The following is a 21,312-nucleotide window of genomic DNA, read 5'->3' as shown; positions in this document are numbered from 1 at the left end:
CCAAATTAAATTTTATTTAATTAAAAAACCTAAATAAATAATAACAACTAACTAATCAAAATTAGCCAAACCAAATAAAATAAGTAAATAGAAATAAATAAATAAACAATCACAAAAATCAAAAAGGGGATCAAATATTTAACATACTCCTGTCATTTATTCAAACCATGTTATGTAATTCTAATAACGACCTGCTGGGGGCAGTAAGGTGTCTTCGATACGCCTAATCTGCCAATAATTCCAATAGAAGAAGACGCACATGATGTAGGGTGCAGAATCAAAACAGTTAAATTTGACAGCTCGACATTGTCCCTCACAAGGAAAATGTTATGAAAACGTTCCTGGCAGGCTGAGAAACAAACCGTGATACTCAACCAACATTTTCAGAAAGTGGGGACGAGTTGTGGAGGAATGCCATCGCGGGGAAAAGTTATTTTGGCCGGTTTATCCGGGAGCGGTTGCAGCGCCTCTACAGCTAGCTGATTAGCTTCCCAGCTCCATGGCGATCTACGGGCTGAACATTACCATATATAGACCGGGCACGGAGCTCCCTGGCCGGTGAAATGTAAACGGCGACGGGCTCGGGAGACTGAGAAAGGGAAAGCAAAGACAAAACTCAGCTTGAGAGACCAAAACCACCATCTTCACCATGTCATCCGAGCAGATCATCGCCATCATCATGGATGACAAAACCTACGAGGTGAATAAAAAGAAGCTGATCGAGAAGAGCGACTACTTCCGAGCTCTGTACAGCTCGGGGATGAGGGAGTCCACGGAGGACTCGGTGCAGCTGCAAGGACTCAGCGTCCTGGGCTTGGAGCTGGTCCTGGAGTTCATCAACACCTCCAAAGTCCAGGTAGTCAACGAGACTCTGGAGGACCTGATCGAGACCGCCTCCTTTCTCCAGGTCACCTCCATCCTTAAACTCCTCACTTCGGAGATCCGGCTGGAGAACTGCGTGGAGCTGTACAGCCTCTCCGAGGTGTATGGGACTCACGACCTGCGTACTGCTTGCCTCAAATACATGACCTGCTACTACCACCCCATGCTGAGGCGGCCCGAGTTCAGCAGCCTGGCCTCTGCTGTCAGGGACCAAGTCAAGGAGATGCGCATGAATGGCACTGCCACCCTGGTGGCCATCGGAGACTTCACCAGCCTGTCCCTGGACGTTCCGGATCAGGATGAGCCCTGGTCCATGCTGAGGTATGGAGAGGTGGAGCAGCGCTGGAAGCCCCTCGCCAACAACCTCCCTCCAGATATGATCAACGTCAGGGGGTATGGGTCGGCCATCCTCGATAACTACTTGTTCATAGTTGGCGGGTACAGGATGACGAGTCAGGAGATCTCTGCTGTGCACTGCTACAACCCCTGCAGGAACGAGTGGAACCAAGTGGCGCCACTCAACCAGAAGAGGTAACACGAGTCCCCCCTTGGTCCCCATTGGTTGCCTTACATCGCATTTCAATCAGTGATTCTTCTCATGCAGGTCCAACTTCAAGCTGCTGGCCGTACAGGGAAAGCTGTACGCTGTGGGAGGCCAGTGTCTGGGCACAGTGGAGTGTTACAGCCCTGAGCAGGACTGGTGGACCTGCGTCTCCTCGATGCCCGACCCGCTGGCTGAGTTCTCTGCCTGTGAGTGCCAGGGTATGATCTACGTCATGGGTGGATACACTGCGAGAGGTGTGTGTACAGGAGCTACAGCAGCATATACACTAACACGCCAACACAGTCCGACAACAGTTTGGAGAGTAACTGTGAATTTTCATCTAGTGATTCTTTCTCCTTGACATGAAGCCCACATTTAGAGGTTCAAGGTGACATGAATCAGTTCACAGCAGAAACCACAGTGCGAGATAACCTGAGTAAATACAAAATGCAGTCTTTAAAAGATAATTTCATTTATTAAGAGAAAAAAGTTATCCAAATCTACCTGCCCTGTGTGAAAAAGTAAATACTCCTCTTGTTAACTCATAGATTAATTGTGATTAACCACATTTTTTTAGCCACACCCAATCCTGACTACTACTTTTTCATGGCACTTGTAGTTATAACTCCTCCAAAAAGCCTCTGAGAAATGAAGGGAAAAAACAGAACTTAATTCCACAGAGTAAAAACCTCCCCAGCACAGTGGCTAGCACTGTTGCCGCACAGCAAGAAGGTCCTGAGTTCAATTCCACCATCAGGCCGGGGTCTTTCTGTGTGGAGTTTGCATGTTCTCCCCGTGTTTGTGTGGGTTCCCTCTGGGTACTCCGGCTTCCTCCCACCGTCCAAAGACATGCATCTTGTGGGACAGGTTAATTGGATAATCCAAATTGCCACTAGGTGTGAATGTGTGAGTGAATGTGAGTGCGAATGGTTGTCTGTCCCTGTGTGTTAGCCCTGCGACAGACTGGCGACCTGTCCAGGGTGTACCCCGCCTCTCGCCCTATGACAGCTGGGATAGGCTCCAGCGCCCCCCGCGACCCTGAAAAGGATAAGCGGATGGATGGATGGATGGAAAAACCTCCCTTATGGCTGTATGGTATTTTCAGCCTCTGGTTAGTCTCAACAGATGTTTGTATCTCACGGTGATTCTGTTGGAGAAGACTTCCTGTTAAAAGGAGTTCTTCCTCCCTGCTGTAGCCATGTGCTGCTCATAAGGGATCATCTGTTTTTTACTTTTAGTGTCAGGTAACTGTAACGCTCATATCAAGGCAGTTTATAGTGTAAAGACAGTAAACATTTTCCTGATACGTTTTACTGAAAACATCAAGATGTTTGTTTTGTTAAGGGGAAAAAATTAGGCTTAAAATAAGAGAAACGAGAGAAGAGGAACAAACAAAACACAGATACCCAGGACAGTGTCTTTTCCTTATACTGTGAGGTGACTAAGTAAAAGTAAGTTAAACTGAAAATGACTTTGTGTGAATTCAGATTTTCTTGTTGTTGTATTGTTGCACTTCCTCTCAGTTGGCTGTGGTGTTTGGCACGTTGTCCTTGTGTTGTTTTGTCACTGTTGACAGTTTGAAGTAGATGTTTTACATACCGTTAATGCAGAAGTGCATCCATCCCTTTCTTTGTTTTCCGTTCCTCACCATAAAGGATTTGGGATTATCCAAATCTGATCGCGTTTCCACACTGCAGCTTCTTCTGGTGATTTGTTAATAACAAAGTCTGAAACATCCAGCTTCACCCTCCTCTTTGACTCTAATGGGACCACAGTTTACAAAACAAACATCATGTGCTTTGCAGCCATAAACTCATCAGCAAAGTGTTTACTGAGTTCATACTAAGAGGGAGCCGAGGACCTTTTCTCATGCACTTCTGTACAATGTAACCATCTGCCCCCTGCTGGCTGTTAGAGACGCAGGCTTTGCTGCACCCACCAGACGTTTTTGGATCTTTCTTACCTACAGCTGTTTATATTCGCAGATTGAGTTCCTCTTGAGCTGCAGTTTACTTTTCTCAAACAAAATTAAATCACTTTTTTACCCCCTTTAAAAAAACTACTCTAAAGGCATTCGTTAGAACCATTATGTCCATGTCACATTTTAGTGCCTAACGAGAATTTTAAGTAAAGTAAAAAAAATAATAAATACAATAAGCAAAAAGACAAAAATATAACTGAAATGAGAAATCACGCAAAAAGTTATTAAACTTTTAAAGTAAAAGCATGGACTGCTCATGCACCTTAAGGTAGTTACTACACACCCAGACTGATCTCTGAATTACTCATTATTTCTATATTGAGTCATTTATTTATTTATTTAAGATTTTGGTAGTTTGGATCCTTCATATTTGGGTCTACTGAGCTGCTCCTGCTTCTTATAATCCTATAAACTCTTCATTTTAATGTGTATTTGTCCCTTTACCAGTCAGCAACATATCGTTTATAATCAGGACACCTTGTCCCGGATTATCTCTTATATAACCTTAATTATAAGGGATTTAGCACTGCTGGGTGAACAAGATGTTAAAGCGGTTATTGCTTCCATATTTGGGTTTTTGTGGAGTAAAAAAACCCACAAAAATGCATTGAAGTTGAAGATGAGCAACTTCAATGCATCTCCCAAGTTGTAGGAGATTTTATAAGATTTAAAAACTATTCTTTATTTTATTATCGGTTTGTTTATGTTGGAGCACATTCTTACATTTCTCTTTGTTAATTATTCAGTCATTCTGTGTTTTTTTTTTTTTTTTTTTTTTTTAATTTTATTTTATTTTGGGCTTTCTAATATTAAATATTTAACAATTACTCTCGTAAAGTTTTTTTTTTTGTTTCTTCTTCCCATTACACCGGACAGAGAGGAACACAAACATCCTCCGATACTGCCCCATCTCTGACACCTGGACAACGTTCCGATCCTGCCCGGCTCACATCCGGAAGCAGCAGATGCTCTCCGTGGAAGACACCATCTACCTGGTGGGTGGCTACACCCACGAGCTGGACACGGGGCTGTGGCGACGACGTCCCAGCCAAACGGAGGACGTGCTGACGGTGCAGTCGTACAGCGTCACCACGGGGGAGTGGCTCCAGCTGAAGGAGAACACGTCCAAGTCGGGACTGAACCTGACGTGCACGCTGCACAACGACGGCATCTACATTATGAGCCGGGACGTCAGCCTGCCCACCAGCCTGGAACACCGCGTTTTTCTCAAATATAACATTTTCTCAGACGCTTGGGAGGCCTTCAGGCGCTTCCCGGCTCTGGGACAGAACATGCTGCTCTGCTCACTTTACCTTCCTAACGTGCTGTGACACGCAGAGCGTCAGGAAAGCTCGAGCACTGTTAACAGACCAATTATTGTTGCACTCATTGGGGATCTGTGGCGTCAGGGTGTGGTTGACAGTTTGAACGCCTCGTGACCGCCGTGCCTCGGATTTAAAAACTTGAAAAACGTGCACTACGCTAAAGATACTGCTGTGGATGCAAATGGAAAAGCTATAATCACAAGTGTGGCCCAAAGCATCATCAGAGGTAGCACCAGTTTGTGCCTCTCATGTGTTAAAGTCAGCAGTCACCATTAAATAATCACCAGGTGAAGTTTAGAAACCACAGAACCAGCTGCTTTTGCCTTTTGAAGGCATTTCCACAACCCTCAAAAAGTCTCCTCTGACCATCTGGATGAGCACATGATGGTTGGATTGCAGATTTGAAAGGTGGAGGAACAGCATACATATGGTCAAAAGAGTCTTTTAGGGTCCTGGAAATGATGTTTGAGTGTTTCTCAACTTCATCCCTTTTCCCAAGATTAACTTTATCTTGAAGGCATGTCGAGTGCCAGTCGTTAGACTGAGACTGCAAAGCAACAATCTCAAAAAAAAAATCACAGAAAGTTCAGCCGAAGTCACAAACTTTATGATCACACCTACTATTTCATTTTGATGCCGGCAGTTAGTTCGTCTTTGTTTTTTTTAAAGACATAAATGTCTCAATCGGATGGTGACTGTAAACCCCAGAATACACTGGTCAGGCCCGCCTGAGCAATGCTTGCACTTCTACCACACGTCAGACTCTTCGTCTAAAATCCCACCAGTCTGTTCTATTGAAACCATCGAGAAACTGATCAGTTATTATTATTATTATTATTAATTTATCGCCAACATTTTATAAATATATTTCGGATGAGAAAAATATTTCCAATTCAAATAGTGTAAATTATATCACGTACAGAGCTTTAACAACATAACCTCTTTGTGTGACGCAGCATGTGAAAACCAATCTGAAGTCCAAATTTCAAAACTTCTAGTTTAACAAGCAAAATATTCATTTTTGTTTCTATGAATTTCTTTCAGAGAGACTAAAAAGTCTGCAGCATCACTGTGGGGATGAGGTTTCCCTATATTTGTAGACTGTGAAGTTAAAATAAATTTTTGAAAAACTGGAAATTAATTTTGCGCACAGCCTGGATCCTGCATATTTTTCACATGCTGTGTTACTCTTTAACCTTTACAGCGTGACATTTCTGTCCACACTCTTTCCAAAAATCATTTAACAAAAACACTGAGAAAATAAACTGAAAGAAAATATTAAATACTGCTTAATTAAAAATTTGAATAATAAAAAATATACTAATTAGTTTTAATTCTTTTTTTAGTTTAAATTTTTTTTATTTATTTTTTATTTTTTTCAGTTTTTCATGTTTTAATTTATTACTACATGGAGGATATTTAGCAGGTCCCAGGCTTAACAAAATTCAGAATAATCATTATAATAAAAACATTTTTTGGAACCAGCTGACTCAGTAAGCACAGACTGCAAACACTAAAACTACTGACAGTTTCTCTATATTTTTATTTTAGTTGATTTTTTTTAATTTACAAAAAACTTTTTATTTGTTTTATTTATTTTCTTTCTGTCTAGTTTATTTTATTGTATTTAACTAAAATATTTCAGCACCCGGAGTTTTCAGGCGATTTGAAAAACCCCTCCGCCTTTGAAATGAGACATGACACTCCGAGTTAGGCTCTGTGCAGATCTCCTGCCTGCCACTGTTTTGTTTTAAGCAGACTTAAAACGCTAAAATCACACGCACTTTTCTACTTTTACATCCACGACCATACAAAACATGAGAGGCACTGACGTGGGCTGCATAACAGCATGCTTTCAAATCTAACGGCCACGTTATTCCTGATGTTTACACTCCATTGGCATCAAAGTTTAACATAACACAGCACAACACACTACAAACCTTAAAAATATCTCAGAAACAACATGCATTAATGCTCTGCACATGGCAGGTAATCATAACGTGGCTTTGGTTTTACACTGCCAGTCGTACAAGGTTCCGAAGTTCTTTCAGAGGGAGCTTCATGTGTTGTATGAACACTTGCATAGTCTTACTCTTCAGAGAGACACTAAGAAAAGCTTAAAGCGCGATTCCATGAACTGATGCACACGTGCCTTCTGCAAGGATAAAAACAGAAACAAAGCACAAGATGCAGGACTCTGTTACATTTCCAGCAACCGACCAATATTGCTGTGTTTACTTTCTGATTTTTGCTGAAGCAGGTTTTGTTTTCATTTCTGCGATGAATGGAGGGACGCGTGCAGGTTTGAGAAGTGAGTCTGAAACTGCTGCAGTGGTTGTTTGACAGTTTGGACATTTAAGTCATGACCAGTAAAGGTGAAGTTCAGGGGTCTGTTCCAGTGTCTTCTCTTTGCTAAATGCTATCCTACTAATCAGACACACACACAACGGAGAGTGTTGTTTGCACATTCACTGGTTTCATTACACTGGTTCCATTTCAGCCAGAGACACAAATCCCACATCTGGCTATAAAATCCAGACATGCTGAGCTACCCGCTGTGGTGACCCATTGGGACTAGGGAACAGCCAAAAGTAGCTTATTTTCAACCAGCAGAAAGGACTGATTGTTTTTAACTCTGATAATCTATGATGTGACATCCTACCAAAATATCTTTTCCACTTTCCGGGAACATGACCCTGGAGAAAGTCCTGCCTCTGAGGGTCACCCTGCTCCATTCCTTCCCAGGAAAAGTTGGCACAAATGCCTGGCCTGCAAGTGCATTTGCTCCTAATTTGAGGCTTCATTCATGGTCCATGAATTAAGGGTTTCTGTGATATTATTTCCATCTTATATTAATTTGTTTACCCATTTGTGAAATATTAAACCTCAAATCAACAGAACGATCATTTTTAGCTCACCTTTACTAGTATGTCTACTATCACAAGTCACCTATTTTGGCTTTTTTCAATTAATTCAACAGTGTTTCTACAATTCTAACAAACTAGAAAGTCAATATTTGGTATGATCACCTATATTCTTCAACACAGCCTGAACTTTCTTGGCAACTTTTAAATTATTTCAATAGCCTTTCAGTATAAATCTCCTGGCTCCTTGAAGGACATTCAAAACTCTTCCTATGTTGGCTGCCTTTAGATAATTCCACACTGCTTTATAACGTTGAGGTCCGCGCTCTGGCGAGGCTAGTATAAGACTGATAGTGCTCCAATGTGTGTTTCTCTTTCCAGGTATGCTTTAAATGTATTGACAGCGTGCTTTAGATCATTGTCATGCTGAAAAATGAAGCCAGCGCCAATCAAAACCTTTCCTGATGGTTTTATTTGGTGGTGCAAACACTGTTGGTACTTTTCTGTGTTAATAATTCCATCAATTTTGACAAGATCCCCAACACCACCAGCTGAAATGCATTTCCAAACCATGACAGAGCCTCAGTGTTTTACAGATGGCTCTAAAAACTCATTGTTACCTCTCTCCTAACCTCATCTGTACATACTGATGATGATTTGAACCAATTATACCTCAGACATTTCTCCCGGCAGCCACCCTTCCACCGAGGCCATTTCTGATGATGCTTCAGTGAACAGTGGCAACAGATGCAACTCTAATTTCATTGTCAGGTCTTTGATCTATTTTTTAATTTTGCTTAAGGACATGACTTTCAGTTACTGTTCATCTGCTGTGCCTTAAGATACAAAATTAATATTGGTTCTTTGCTAAGTTGTCCAACTGTAACACAGGACATGTACAGTACAAAGGAAAAAAACTGATTCTTTTGAATAATGGCTGGTTGTGCCTCAGCGCTTGTCTTGCATTGTCTTGCATTGCAATTGCATTGTAATTGACCCAGAGATAATGTGGAAGGGCTTACGTGTTTTATGATTTAGGGGTTTCAAAACATTTCTTTACTGATACAAAAGATGCACGTTAGGCAGAAAAACTCAACCAGCAGGTGGCAGCACACAAACATCAAATCCCTCGGCAGTATTTTCCACTTCACCTTCACAAGGACTCCCTCTGCCAGATGAAAATTATACACTTTAAAAAAGCAGTCTTTATATATATATATATATATATATATATATATATATATATATTAACACGCACCCTCTGCAAGGATACACTCATTAAACACTGTGACTGATAAATGAGCAGCCATACTACACTTCAAAGAAACCCTCCACACCTCCAGGCCAAATCACCACTGCTGTATAAAAATGTGTCATCGCGTAGAGGTCATGATGAACGGGATATTTATAGCTTTTGATGGTGTGGAAGGATGGAAAGGAGAAAATGGATTCTTTAATTCAGGCGGGAAGGAAATCAATTGTTGCCATTGGTGGTGCAGATTGATCCCCTGTTTGGGGTCGTACCACAGCGAGCTCTTGCACCTACACAGCGGGGGGCTACCGCTGTTGAGCTCGGGGGGACTGATGCTGCAAACTGTGTCGGGCTCAGAAGCAACACACAGGAGTGACAGACTGTGTGTGTGGGTGGCTGTGCCAGTTTAAAAGACTAGACGAGGCAGAGAAATGCTTACTGCGATGGTTAAGAATGTGGTTACAGATTAGCAGGGGAGCGGTGAGGTCTGATGTACAAAGAGTCAGCTGGGAAAATATGCTCAGTGTTTGGGGGTGAGGGAAAGAGGAAGGCTGAGAGGAGAGAGAGAGAAACACTACCGAAGGCAGAGAAGTATATGTGAGAGAGAGAGCGATACAAGGACAGACAGCTCTAAGGGGAGGGGAGGAAACACTTACACAGACTCTGTCACACCTTCCACACAGCCTCGCAGCCTCTGTGAGAGACTCAGCAGATCTTGACGTTGTGAGGAAAGATGCACATGAGAGGAGCAGGACAATAGCTCCTGGGAGAAATACATGCTCAGGACTATACAGCAGCATTTCAGAGAGAGCAACAGAGGCAACATTTAGAGGTTTATTCTACTGCTGAGGACCTTAAAGAGGACAAGAGCTTTACGTTCTTTGGAGGGGTTTCTCCTCTTCTGCTGCCGCCGTGAGGTTACAGTCTCCGTGCTCCCGTGCACAGCATCAGAAAGAACTGGTTTTAATAGCCTGAGACAATGAGCGAGGCGAAAAAAGGAGAGATAGCAATCCGGGATAAAGCCATCCTGCACCAGCAAAGGCGTCTGAAGCAGGCCACCCAGTTCACACACAAGGACTCTGCTGACCTCCTGCCCCTGGATGGTCTGAAGAGACTGGGCACATCTAAAGACTTGGTGAGTGAGCTGCATGAGTGTCTAAACTCAATTGGAGAGGCGGTGATGTGCATGCAGGTGCTTGGCAGCTGTCAAAGGTCTGCAGTGAGCAGATTCATTTGCCATAACCTGCTGCTCACCTAACCCACACTTTGACTCAGCTGCAACAGTTTGGGTTGGGATTTTGTGATGTAATGTGATTATGTTGTTTGTGTTCTGTGTTCGACTTGAATACAGCTTCCCTTGTCAATTATGGCCAATGATTGTTGTGTAATTTGTTGGCATTTCATTGGCTGGAAACAAACCTACAGGCCTACGATGGCTGTACCAACAACACTATATGGTGTAGAAGGGTGTGCTGAGACACCCAAGAGCTGAAAGAGTCGGTGGAAGTTTAAGGATGTTGTAGATAGAGCTCGTGAAATAAAGAAATCGTTTGAAGGTTGCCAGGCTATTCCTTGCTTTGCACAAAAAAATTGTACAGTAAGCAAAAAATTGGCTTAAACTACTGCCCCCCTCGTCAGAAGACGTGGTTCTCTGACGGGAAACGGTGGAACGCTCCATCGTGGTTGGGGGTGAGAGACTCCCCCAGCTCTGTTTAGCCTTAGGGGTACAGTGAGGAACTCAGAATAAGGTCCCTGCTCCTTTATGTTAAGGAGCCAGTTGAGGTGGTTGGTGCATCTGGTTAGAGGAAGGATTCCTCCCTTTGGAGGTTTTCTGGGCATGCACAACTGGGAAGAAAACCCCAGGGTAGAATCAGAATGCGCCGGAGAGATTATATGTCTCGTCTGTCCTGGGAACACCTCAGGATCTCCCAGTAGGAAGTGGAAAGTGCGGCTGCTTAGCCTCCTGCCTCACAATGGAAGACGATGGATGGATATCGAGTTTGCTGTCAAGTAGAACGTACAGCTACACTCACCATGTAAGACAGTGAGGCTCTCTGACCGCAATGATTTCACAGCCAAATGAAATGACAGTAAGAGGTTTTACTGGAAAAAACAAAGATAATTTTGCTGCTTTAACTTTTAAGTACCACCTTAACTGCACTGTAACTGGACTCTAACTTATCAGAATTAAATGACAAAAAAGTAACAGCCAGAAAACATCAGATATAATTTACCATTGTAGATACAGGATGGATTCATCCAGTCATCCTGAATCAAACATGCAAATGTTTGTGCCTTCCGGAGGATCCCTAATTGAATTATCTAAATAATATAATAGCTTGCAGTGAGGTAAAACCTGTCTAAGAAACTTGGGCTTGAGTTTTGGTGAATGTAATTTTAGTATTCTGACGACTGCACCCATGCTAGCGCTCCACACTCTTTTCCAAATATGGTATCTTCTGGCTGTGAAACACAATACTCAAAACAATACTTCACTGAGGCTTTGCAATTTGGAGTCCATGGCCAGTCGGTCTTGGCATGGTCGTAATGTCCATCTTTTATTTACAGGCTTTGTATTCCACCTTGGTCACATTTTGCTCGCTCTGCAAACACTAAAGCCTGCATTTAACATTTTTAACGTATGCAGCAGTGTTTCTTAAGACCCGATGGAGCTAATCACTTCACTGCCACTTTGACAGCCATTATTCTCTCCACTGTTGATTAATTATTTGGATTAACTGTGAAAAAAGTTAAATTTCCATCCCTGAGTCCAAAATTACATCCTTTTTTATAATATCAGACCAGCCTCCAAAACCACTTTATAACAATATAAAATGGAGAAAAGCTGCAAATCCTCTTGTTACTGCATGGCCATTAAGTGTAACCTCTAAAATAAAGATTCATAAAACATTCACAGTCATGCACTCTGCATACAGAGAGAGGAACGTCTTGTCAAAGGAGTTTACAGTTCACCGAGCAGGCCTCTCAAATAGAGACTGAAGTTAGTGCACACTTGGAAACAGACACACACTTTAAGGGTTGACATATAGGATGAAAGACAGCCCTGCAAGTAAAGTGGGGCAAGTCTGACCTGCTCACTTCCTCTTCCCCCAGAAACCTCACTAAACTGAAGTTGTTATGTACACTCTGGAGGAACTCCCTGTAATAATCTCAGCAATTTATTACTCAAGCTCTCCTCTGACACAGTTCTGGTTTGATGGCGGCAGCTTCGCAGATTCCCCAGAGCTCTCTGAGAACCTGAGCACAGTCACGCTGGCACAGGAAAGCAGCTCTGACAGTGCTCTGTGATCTGCGGATATCACGCTGCGATGCATTTACGTCTGCCAGATTTTAATACCAACATTTGCTGCTAGAAAAACATTCCTCCCCCCTTCTCCTCTGTCTCCACTGAGCTGCTTCATTGCAATCCAGTGATGTAGATGTGTTTCCACTCGCCTTCTTTCTTTCTTCACCCAGTGTCTGAGAAATACACATCATTTCAATGAACTAGAATAACAAATACTGGAAGGACGCATGCTGTGATTTTATTTATGTACTGACAGATTACTAACATTTAGCTTTTCTTCAGCTAGCTCAAAAACTGTTGATCCGATTCGCTTCAAACCTGGCGGATATTTAGCTAAGGACTAGAGTAAGTGCATAGTTAAGTTTGAGTTAATTTGCATAAACGGTGCTCATATTTTGGCTAAACATTGCTCTTTGTTACACTGGCTGCTGCCTGCTCCACTCTGTTTGTAGAGCGTGCTGCACACATACAGACAGAGTCTTGTTAATTTGGCTTTTTGAGGATATTTATTTACATCAATGCATTCCCAATCTTCTTAACCACAAATTTAAGTCCCAAACTCTAACCTAGAACCACCTAGATCCACCTTTAACCCTCCAACCAGGCCTTCAAAAGCGAAAAAAGCCATCCAAGATGTTTTCGATTTTACAAAATATAATCACCCAGATGGTCTAAAACTCTCTTAAAGACAGCTGGACATGTCTCCAACTTATTTTATTCTGTGTCAGGACCATATGACTAATAGTATGATCTCAGATGACCAATCTGTGTGCATCATCACCTTTGTTTGTAGATACTGTGATGGTCTATAAGGTCCCATTTTAAAGCCTCAAGATAAGCTTTTTTTTCCAGATGTGGTAATGAGTGGCAGATGTGACAATGAATGGATAATTCTCATTTCTTAAATTTAGAATAACCAAAATTTACAAAGTGGACTAAATATATTATTCATTATGATCCAAACAATTAGTGACTGAGCCCATAAACTAATCAAGTGTTCACCAGCAGATGTCTATATGAGCATAAGATATTTTTGCAACTCCAGCTATATTTAAAATAGAAAGCAAGCCTAAAGCACTTCTATGTAGACTTCTGTAATGAAACTCCTCTTTTATCTACACATGTATAAAAAGGTCTTCTTCCTGTCCTTATCATATACCCTGCACGACTGCTGCTTAGGCCTCAGCCACACAGGCTCAGAGACTGGTTAGCAACTTCACAACAACTTCCAATTGCTAAGAAAAAGCATAAAAAATGATATAGTAATTAAATAGTTTTCTCTAACCAATCGGTGAGTGGTTGCTGGTTGTTGCTGGGTGAAAATGGTCACAAAGAGCGTGCTGCACCAAAAACCTCCTTGTGATTGCTTTGGTTCCTAAAAAGTTCCCTGTAGTCTGCATAGAAGACGTGAAGATGAGCATGCAAACACTTGCTAACTAGTAGCCACCACGAGGTAGTAAAACCTGAAAAGGTTTGATGCAAACCAGAAATGCAGCCGCCTCCCATGCAAACGACAGATGATTGCGGAAATCTTTTAGTGACCAAAGTAATCACAAGGTGGTTTTCAGTGTGGCACCATGTATCAGCCAGCCAGCAACCACTCACTTAATGGTCAGGAAATTCAGATTTTCCCTAGCAGCTAGAGGTTGCCAGGTGGTCGACATAGTCCAAAAAGAAGTGAAGAGAGCGTTCATAGAGGAACTCAAGTTTAATAATCAAATCAAATCAAAAGATGACTTCTTTATAGAAGCAGTAACAAATATAACAAAGAGAAGTGTACATTTCTCTGATAGTGATTGTAAACAGACTCAGACTCAGTGGCATTTTGATCATCTTTATTTTACCGGTTGCCGTACACACACACACACAGAGCTGCAGCTCTCCCGCTGCCAGCTCAACATAACAACAACCACATTCGCCAAAAACTCTAAACTTTTAGAGTTTTTAAACTTTGATTGCAGATGCAGCTCAGGTGGGTCAATCGCACCTGCAGCAGCACCGCAAACCACGCCCCGCCACAGTGATGTAAACACAAATGTCATGATGCAATAGTTCAATATTTTTAATCCAACATCAGCTATGATTCCTTTGAAACTATAGCAATGACAAGCTTTTCCGTACACGTGTAGATTTAACTGGGTTTCTGGTTCGGATCATTCACACAGGTGCTTGGCCTAACATTCACGCACACTCTGCACACCAAAGATAGTGGACTGATGGTTCGAACCACCAACCTTCTGATTATTAGATGACCCACTCGAAATGTTACTGTTTTCTTTTTGTAACAAAAATGGCAAAATTGGTGTCCGTCGCTGTGTGAGCTGTTTTTCACATTCATGTGCCCACTTTGGCCACAGTAATTCATCTGCTTATAAAAAGCCAGATCCTGAGTTCCTCATAAATGCTGTCTTCATCATATAGATTAAATATTAACTAAAGAGCATGATTTTTTCCCTCCACATCCCCAAGTATTTGTCATGTAATCTAGGATGATGAACACAGCAAACATTGACATATTAACTTTGTCATTGTGAACATGCTGACATTAGCATTCAGGTCAAAGCCTCGCTGTGCTTCACTGAGCTTCTAGGCTCACTGTTCCAGAGCCTCTTTGGCAGCTGAAAAGAGTCCATTACAAGCATGCATCTGAACATTATAAAAGATAAAATCAGAAAAACAAAAACTCTATAAAACACTATTAGAATTTAATGAGCAAGTTATCCATTTGCAGCCTGTGATTCCACATCTGCAGGGGCCTGAAAACACTCTTATCACAATACCAATTATCTTCTCCTTAAAGACAGAACCAAGCTCATCTCAACACTTATCCGAAATGCAATCTGTAGCACAGACATGGCCAGGGGGGACCACGCTGCAATTAGCATGACATCTAAGTGATTTCTGATGTGAGAGTAGCTCCAGGAAAACTGAGGAGGGAGCTGAAATTGCCAGCAGTCCTCCACCGTGCCTGTACATCCTCCCCGCAGTCGGCCGTGTACTCACTCAGGCTCCGAATGAACGCACTATAAATAAATTAAAAGGAAGGCATGATGTGTTTCTGAGGACAAAAAGATGAGGTCATGTGGGTTCAGCTGTCAGATCTGCTTGTTTGTCTGCAAAGCTGTCTGCCTTTTCCCTTTTCCAGACTTTATATACAACATATTTATTGTTCCTTCTCTGGAAAATTCTAATAAAAAAAAAGATTAATTTTTCAATTAGACTTAAACATGAAGTGAGAATAGTTTTGATAATACCAGAACATTTATGAAAAAATCCTGTTTCTACTCATTTTCACAATTATTTTTTTATTTTGTATTATTTGAAGGTGTCACCTTTTTTGGACATTTTGTAAACTAACAAGTGAATTCCCAGAGAAATATGAAAACAGCTATTACCTGTATAGCCCTAACCATGTTCCTGTTGTTTAAATTAATATTATGACAGTGTGGAAATGCTTTTATTAACATTTTTAGGTCAGAAGATTGATAGAAATCCTTGAAATTACTGAAATCTGAAAAACAGTTATTTTGTCTGAGATTTTATATGGGAGCTATTTCTTAACATAAAGCCCACAGCGCTACATCAAGAAAAGGAAGTTTGAAATTGAAACAAGATTCCACAGCTTAGCTGTCTTTTATTTATTTAGCTTTTTGCGCCGCATACACTGTTTTGATTTTGTTGTACATCGTTATAGAAACGTACTTGTCTATACACTGTCAAGTTTTCATGTACTTACTGTATATATAGTAACCAGTTAACAATCTATTATTTATTTCATAACTTATTCCAACATCTTCACATTTCACATTAGGGCTGCCACAAACGATTATTTTGATAGTCGACTAGTCAACGATTATTTTTGCGATGGACTATGTGCACGTTAGCATATGCTACTTCCGGTGCGGAAACTCCTGTGGGGACGTTTGTTTCCGGTATCCTATTCGCGCCCTGTTTACGGTCCAAAACAAGTTAAGCAAATAAATAAATAAAGCGGCGATTCACATTTCTATAGATGTCTCGGGCATTTACCCAATATATCTGTAAATGATGTTCATCGACTTGTCGATATTTTCCCCCCACGCCTCAGGGGAAAAGAGAAAATGGATTCAAACGTTATATTTCTCAGCTGTCCGTCGTTTATCGCGGGTGTTATGTTCTAAAAATAACCAGCAATATGTGAAATCAAGTAGCCAATTTTATTTTTTGACGGTGCAAAACGTTTCGTGTACATCGTGGACATACAGCACTGCACTTCAGAGTCACACTGCTAGCGATAGATGCAGCGATTCTGTACTGTACAGGAGAGACGGAGGAGATCGTCTGCAGCGATCAGGACGCAGGACGTAAATAAGCATGCAAACTTGCACTAAAAATCTGCGAAACAGCGAGGTGAAAGGTGAACCGCGTTATAGCGAGGGACCGCTGTAATTTTGAAGGTAAGTCACAACATACCCTTCGTAAATACTAATGTATAGAAACCGTTACCAGCAATCATTAATTTTTTGTGTGGCTTTTTTTCACGGTTTGTTAACATGCTGTGTAGGTGTGTACTTGACTAGCTGATATCGACATAACGGGGAAAACACCTGGTTTGACTATTGTTCACCTGTAGTTTGAATGCTGAACATTTGCCTGTTTAAATCATAAGACCAGTCACTATACAGAGATGTGCTTCTGAATGTGGACGATGTGTCTTCTGCTGCAGTTCTGCTTGTGTTTAGTGATGTAAACAACCGATCGATCTAAACTCTTTAAACGTCAAAATTGATCATTAGATTTTTATGACACAACAGTGGTGAGTGTTCCCACCTTCTGCTCTTTGTAACTTAACGCGATCGTTCCGTTTTCGAGTTTTGGACATCAATTTTGGAGTATATCTTCGCAGTAGCGATTGACCGCAAAGTAAAGCTACCGGAAATGTACAACCCCACATCCGGTCTCAAACCAGGAAGTTAGCATTTTCTCGTGCACAGGGTCCATTAGTTGACTAATCAGATCATGCATCCATTGGACGTACAGTGTATAGCTTATTGCACCAGCATGCATCTGCTCTTATATAACTATCATTAGCTTACAGCTTTAAGTGTTTAAGGTATGTGCTAACTAAAAATAAAGACAAGATGATAGTTTATTAAATTTTAATGGAATTTGCAGATTGTTTTGGTGAAGTTTAATAAAATCCTTGCTATCTAAAATATAACGGGACATCTCACACTTCTGATAATCAGTTGTCGGCTTGACGTTTATTCAGCTGTGTAAAAACTATAACTTTAATCTCAGCCAAACTGATTTACTCAGGAACAAATAAAATACTGAAAAAAAGCCAAACAATAACATTTTTAAGTTATCTAAGTGACTTATATATGTTTAACCTGAGTATCGAAAGACAGCGGTGGGTTTGAAAATGATTTGCCGGGAGTCCGGTGTTCTCGCGGCTCTAGTGAGCCTTGCCCCTAGCTATCGAGCTAGTGGGTAACAGATGTCTCCGAAAACGTTGGAGCGCTTTTGAAAATATGTGGTGTCTTGATAAACTGAGCAGATATTTGAGGTTTACACAGTTACATTCTTGCCTAAAAATATGTTAAACGTTTATTTTGTGACCCAGAAAGAATAATAAGAGTAATATTAAAACTAACTAGCTGCTGCCATTGTTGGAAACTGAGCAGGGCCGCGCTACGAATTCTGGGACGGAGCTACTTCTTCTTCTTCGGGGTTTAACGGCAGCTGGCATCCTTGTACATGCACTGCTGCCATCTTCTGTTTCAGTCCGTTATTACACTCTTAAATCCTACTACTTATTCCTGTGTCTTTTGGGATCTTACAAAGCTTCAAACGAGGCGTCGACTATTCAATCAGTCGTCGACGATTTTGATAGTCGACGTAATCGTGACTTGTCGACTAATCGTGGCAGCCCTATTTCACATATAAATATAACAATAACTATGCAGTACGTTTTGCTACTGTATTGTCTTGTCTTGTTGCCTCTTCTGTTCCCTACACTGAGAGCTGTAAAGCTATTTTGACTCTTAGACATTTGTTTTTGACCTTCAGGGGTCCTTTTTTAAAACTTTGGACAGAGCCAGACTGGTCGTATCCTCCTGCTTTTCTTGGTTCTGCTATATTATGCAATGCTTAAGCTACTCATGAGATGAAATTTCAGGATATTCCTGCTCGTTGTTTTGTGTCTTATCATTAGACGAGTGGGTGGATACCAATCTCATATCTGTGGGATGAATTTGAAGCTGCAGCCACTTAGGTCACCTCACATTACAGCATATTTACGGGATGTGTGATGGAAGCTAATGTAGATGTAAATGTCGATTAAGATGAACTGTTAGCTTTCTAACACTTAACAGCAAATTACAATGACGTCATCATAAGCAGGGTGGTTTTCATCGTCCATGCTTCTGTTTCAAGCTAAATCTAAGCATCCTGGTGTAATTTAAAAAGTATTTTTTGCAGAAACACTTAAGATACAGAAATATCATGAAAGTATACCAACAGATTACATAATTTTAAAAATGTACACACATATTTCACACAACTTATCATTATTTTTGCTACACCAAGAGTCTAACTCCAGTAAAACAAAACAGAAAAGAAAAGAAAAGTTACATGTAGTTTGACAAATTAATAGTAGGAAGCTTTTCTTTCTTTTTCTTCTTCTTCTTCTTCTTTTTTTACGATTATAAGTATCGCAACATCTGCAGGGCTTTTCCCGGCTCGGACACAACACAATCAGCATTGAGTCTGTGCTGCATTATCTGACAGAAACTGTTGCATTTCCTGGTGATTTGTGAGTATTACCAGACAGATGATGCATAAATCCTACATGATAAAACACAGTGAGCTGTGGTCTATAGGGTGAAAATAAACAGCTGCACAACTGCGTTTACAAAGTTTAAAGGGAAGATTTAGGAGGCATCTGATTGATGCCCCTTTACAGATCCATAATTTTCTTTTTTGTGGGGTCTGTTTGAATAACTCTGTCTTAAAACACACAGATATTTATACTGTACTTTGCTCCAGGATGTCCTTTCACCCTGTGTCTGAAACTCTGAGCTCCGAAACGTTGGTTAAAGATATAACCCGTGTAGACCTCTAATAAGCTTTTGACTATGAGGAGAAAGTTTTAGCCTCATGAAATTTCAGGCTGAGTGGTGAGTTTGCGTGTGCATATAGCAAAAAACAGAACAGCTGCGACTTTAACAAATAGGAAATTTATAACATCGGAACTTTAGCAGTACGGGATTATAAAATGGGTCGGGTTTGTGTCATTATTTCATCCCAGACTTTTTGGTCCTTTACACTTCTGTGGGAAAACAACGTTATGATTTGGCCTCTGTAAACACTTTCTTGAAGAGTTTATGGGCTCAGTCATTCGATTTTAAATCTTTGGAAATCTAAAATTCTGGTAGGAAACATGCTCGATGGCTAAGGAGTTGTCAATCACAAGTCTTTAGCCAACAAGTGCACAGTTTCATGGTCTGACCCACAAATCCACTTGAAGGTCAAACATTGCAATGGCCAGAGAAACTGCAAAAAACCCAAGAGCTACATTTCAGACTTTACAGGCCTCAGCATGTTAAATGTTCAAATTCACGAGTTCACATTCACAGTACAATTAGAAATAGACTGATGTAGTATGAATTGTTTGGAAAGGTTTCAAGGAAAAAAACATGGTAGCATGGGTTATGTTTGCAAAAATACATCTGAACAAACCGAAAGACTTTGAACAGATGATCAGACATTTGGCCATAATGTACATCTCCATTTCAGCAGAAACACAACATACAAAGAGTGTAGCACGGGGGTAGAGGGGTGATGATTTGGGCTTGTTCTGCAGCCACAGCACCTGTGCACCATAAACTGCTCTATCAAAGTTTACTGGAGTAGGATGTTTAGAGACAGCTAAAGCTTGGCTGAAAGTGGGTCATGCAACAGGACAATGATGTCAAACACAGCAGCCAATATGGAACAGAAAGGCTGAAAAACGAAAGAATTGAAGTGTTGCAATGAGCCCATGAATGCAAAAAACTGTAAAGAACTGTGGACCAAAACTCCCCCATAACAATGTGAGAGACTGATACATACAGAAAACAGTTACTTCAAGGTTGTTGCACAAGCTATTTAGTCTTGAGGTCATAACTTGGCCATTTGAAGGTTAATTATGATAATGAAAAAATATGATGCTACACAATCCTCTTACTTAAAATCAATAAAAAATGTTCACAAGCTCGCTTTTATTTATTTATTTTTTGCTGTAGCATTGTCTCCTTCCAGTTAATTTGAACTTGCTGGCCTGTCCTGTGCAGTGAGTAATTCAGCAGCACAGCAGAGCCCGTTATGTAAGAGTGAATTTGTTTTGCTGCTCTTTTGCCTGAGGTCATTTCACTTTCAGCAGCAGCAGCAGCAGCAGCAGCAGCAGCAGCAGCAGCAGCAGCAGCAGCAGCAGCAGCATCACTCCAGCCATGTTTGGCTGTGAAGTCAGGGGAGCATTGAGCTTGAAAAGGGCAAAATCCACCTCTCGAACACAAGAGCGACGGAGGGGAAGGAAAGAGACAGCTGGAGGTGGAGTCAGGGAGGAGGCGCAGTTTAGTGGGGCCGTTTTATGCAACACAATACAAACCTCTGAGCAGGCATATGAAAATGTAAGAAGAGTAAACAGGAGAGGATGAGTGTTTGTGTTGGGCTGGAAACATCAACACCTGAGCTCAGCATAGAGCGAGTTATTGTGTAACCACTGTGTAACCGCGATGCTTTCCACTGTACACACTCAACACATGCTCACCAAAGCTGCTCCAGCCTGAGAGACATGACAATTGTAGAAGACTCTGTGAGGTCTAAACCATCATGGGATTAGCACCAGGTCTAAGTCTAGTCCTAAAAATCAGGGGTAACCCATAAGCATAAACCACACCCAGTGTAGTTTGGACAATGGGAAATAAGATTTGTAAATATTTTAATGCGAGTTAGACAGAAGGATGATTTTTGTTTTAGAAGAACAATTTTCAAAAGCCAAAAATCACACATACACACAGCTTTAGGTTAGGATTAGAAGTTGAACAAGGTGCAAGAAACATGCGTGAGATGAATCTCCTGTTCCACCACATACCAATGGGGCTCTATTGGAATGTGATCGAGTGATTATGGAGTT

At 41.2% G+C, this 21,312-nt stretch overlaps 2 protein-coding genes across 2 annotated transcripts in view; both read left to right on the top strand.

The window, feature by feature from the left end:
• Positions 1 to 260: 260 nt before the first annotated feature.
• Positions 261 to 7,114, top strand: klhl42 (kelch-like family, member 42). The gene is made up of 3 exons (XM_006780890.3): positions 261 to 1,413; positions 1,487 to 1,680; positions 4,284 to 7,114. Exons 1-3 carry the CDS (start codon positions 650 to 652, stop codon positions 4,736 to 4,738), a joined length of 1,413 nt encoding a protein of 470 aa, XP_006780953.1. The 5' UTR covers positions 261 to 649; the 3' UTR covers positions 4,739 to 7,114.
• Positions 7,115 to 9,449: 2,335 nt separating this feature from the next.
• nrip2 (nuclear receptor interacting protein 2) overlaps positions 9,450 to 21,312 on the top strand; it is a 45,352-nt gene continuing 33,489 nt past the window's right edge. Inside the window, exon 1 of the mRNA XM_006780889.3 lies at positions 9,450 to 9,983. Coding sequence (XP_006780952.2) covers positions 9,828 to 9,983 — 156 coding nt within the window. The 5' untranslated portion in view covers positions 9,450 to 9,827. The remainder of the gene's footprint in view (positions 9,984 to 21,312) is intronic.

Source organism: Neolamprologus brichardi, chromosome 17 (genome assembly GCF_056152115.1).
Source record: "Neolamprologus brichardi isolate AB-2024 chromosome 17, ASM5615211v1, whole genome shotgun sequence".
Lineage (NCBI taxonomy): Eukaryota > Metazoa > Chordata > Actinopteri > Cichliformes > Cichlidae > Neolamprologus > Neolamprologus brichardi.
This window is presented reverse-complemented; position numbering and strand designations above follow the sequence as displayed.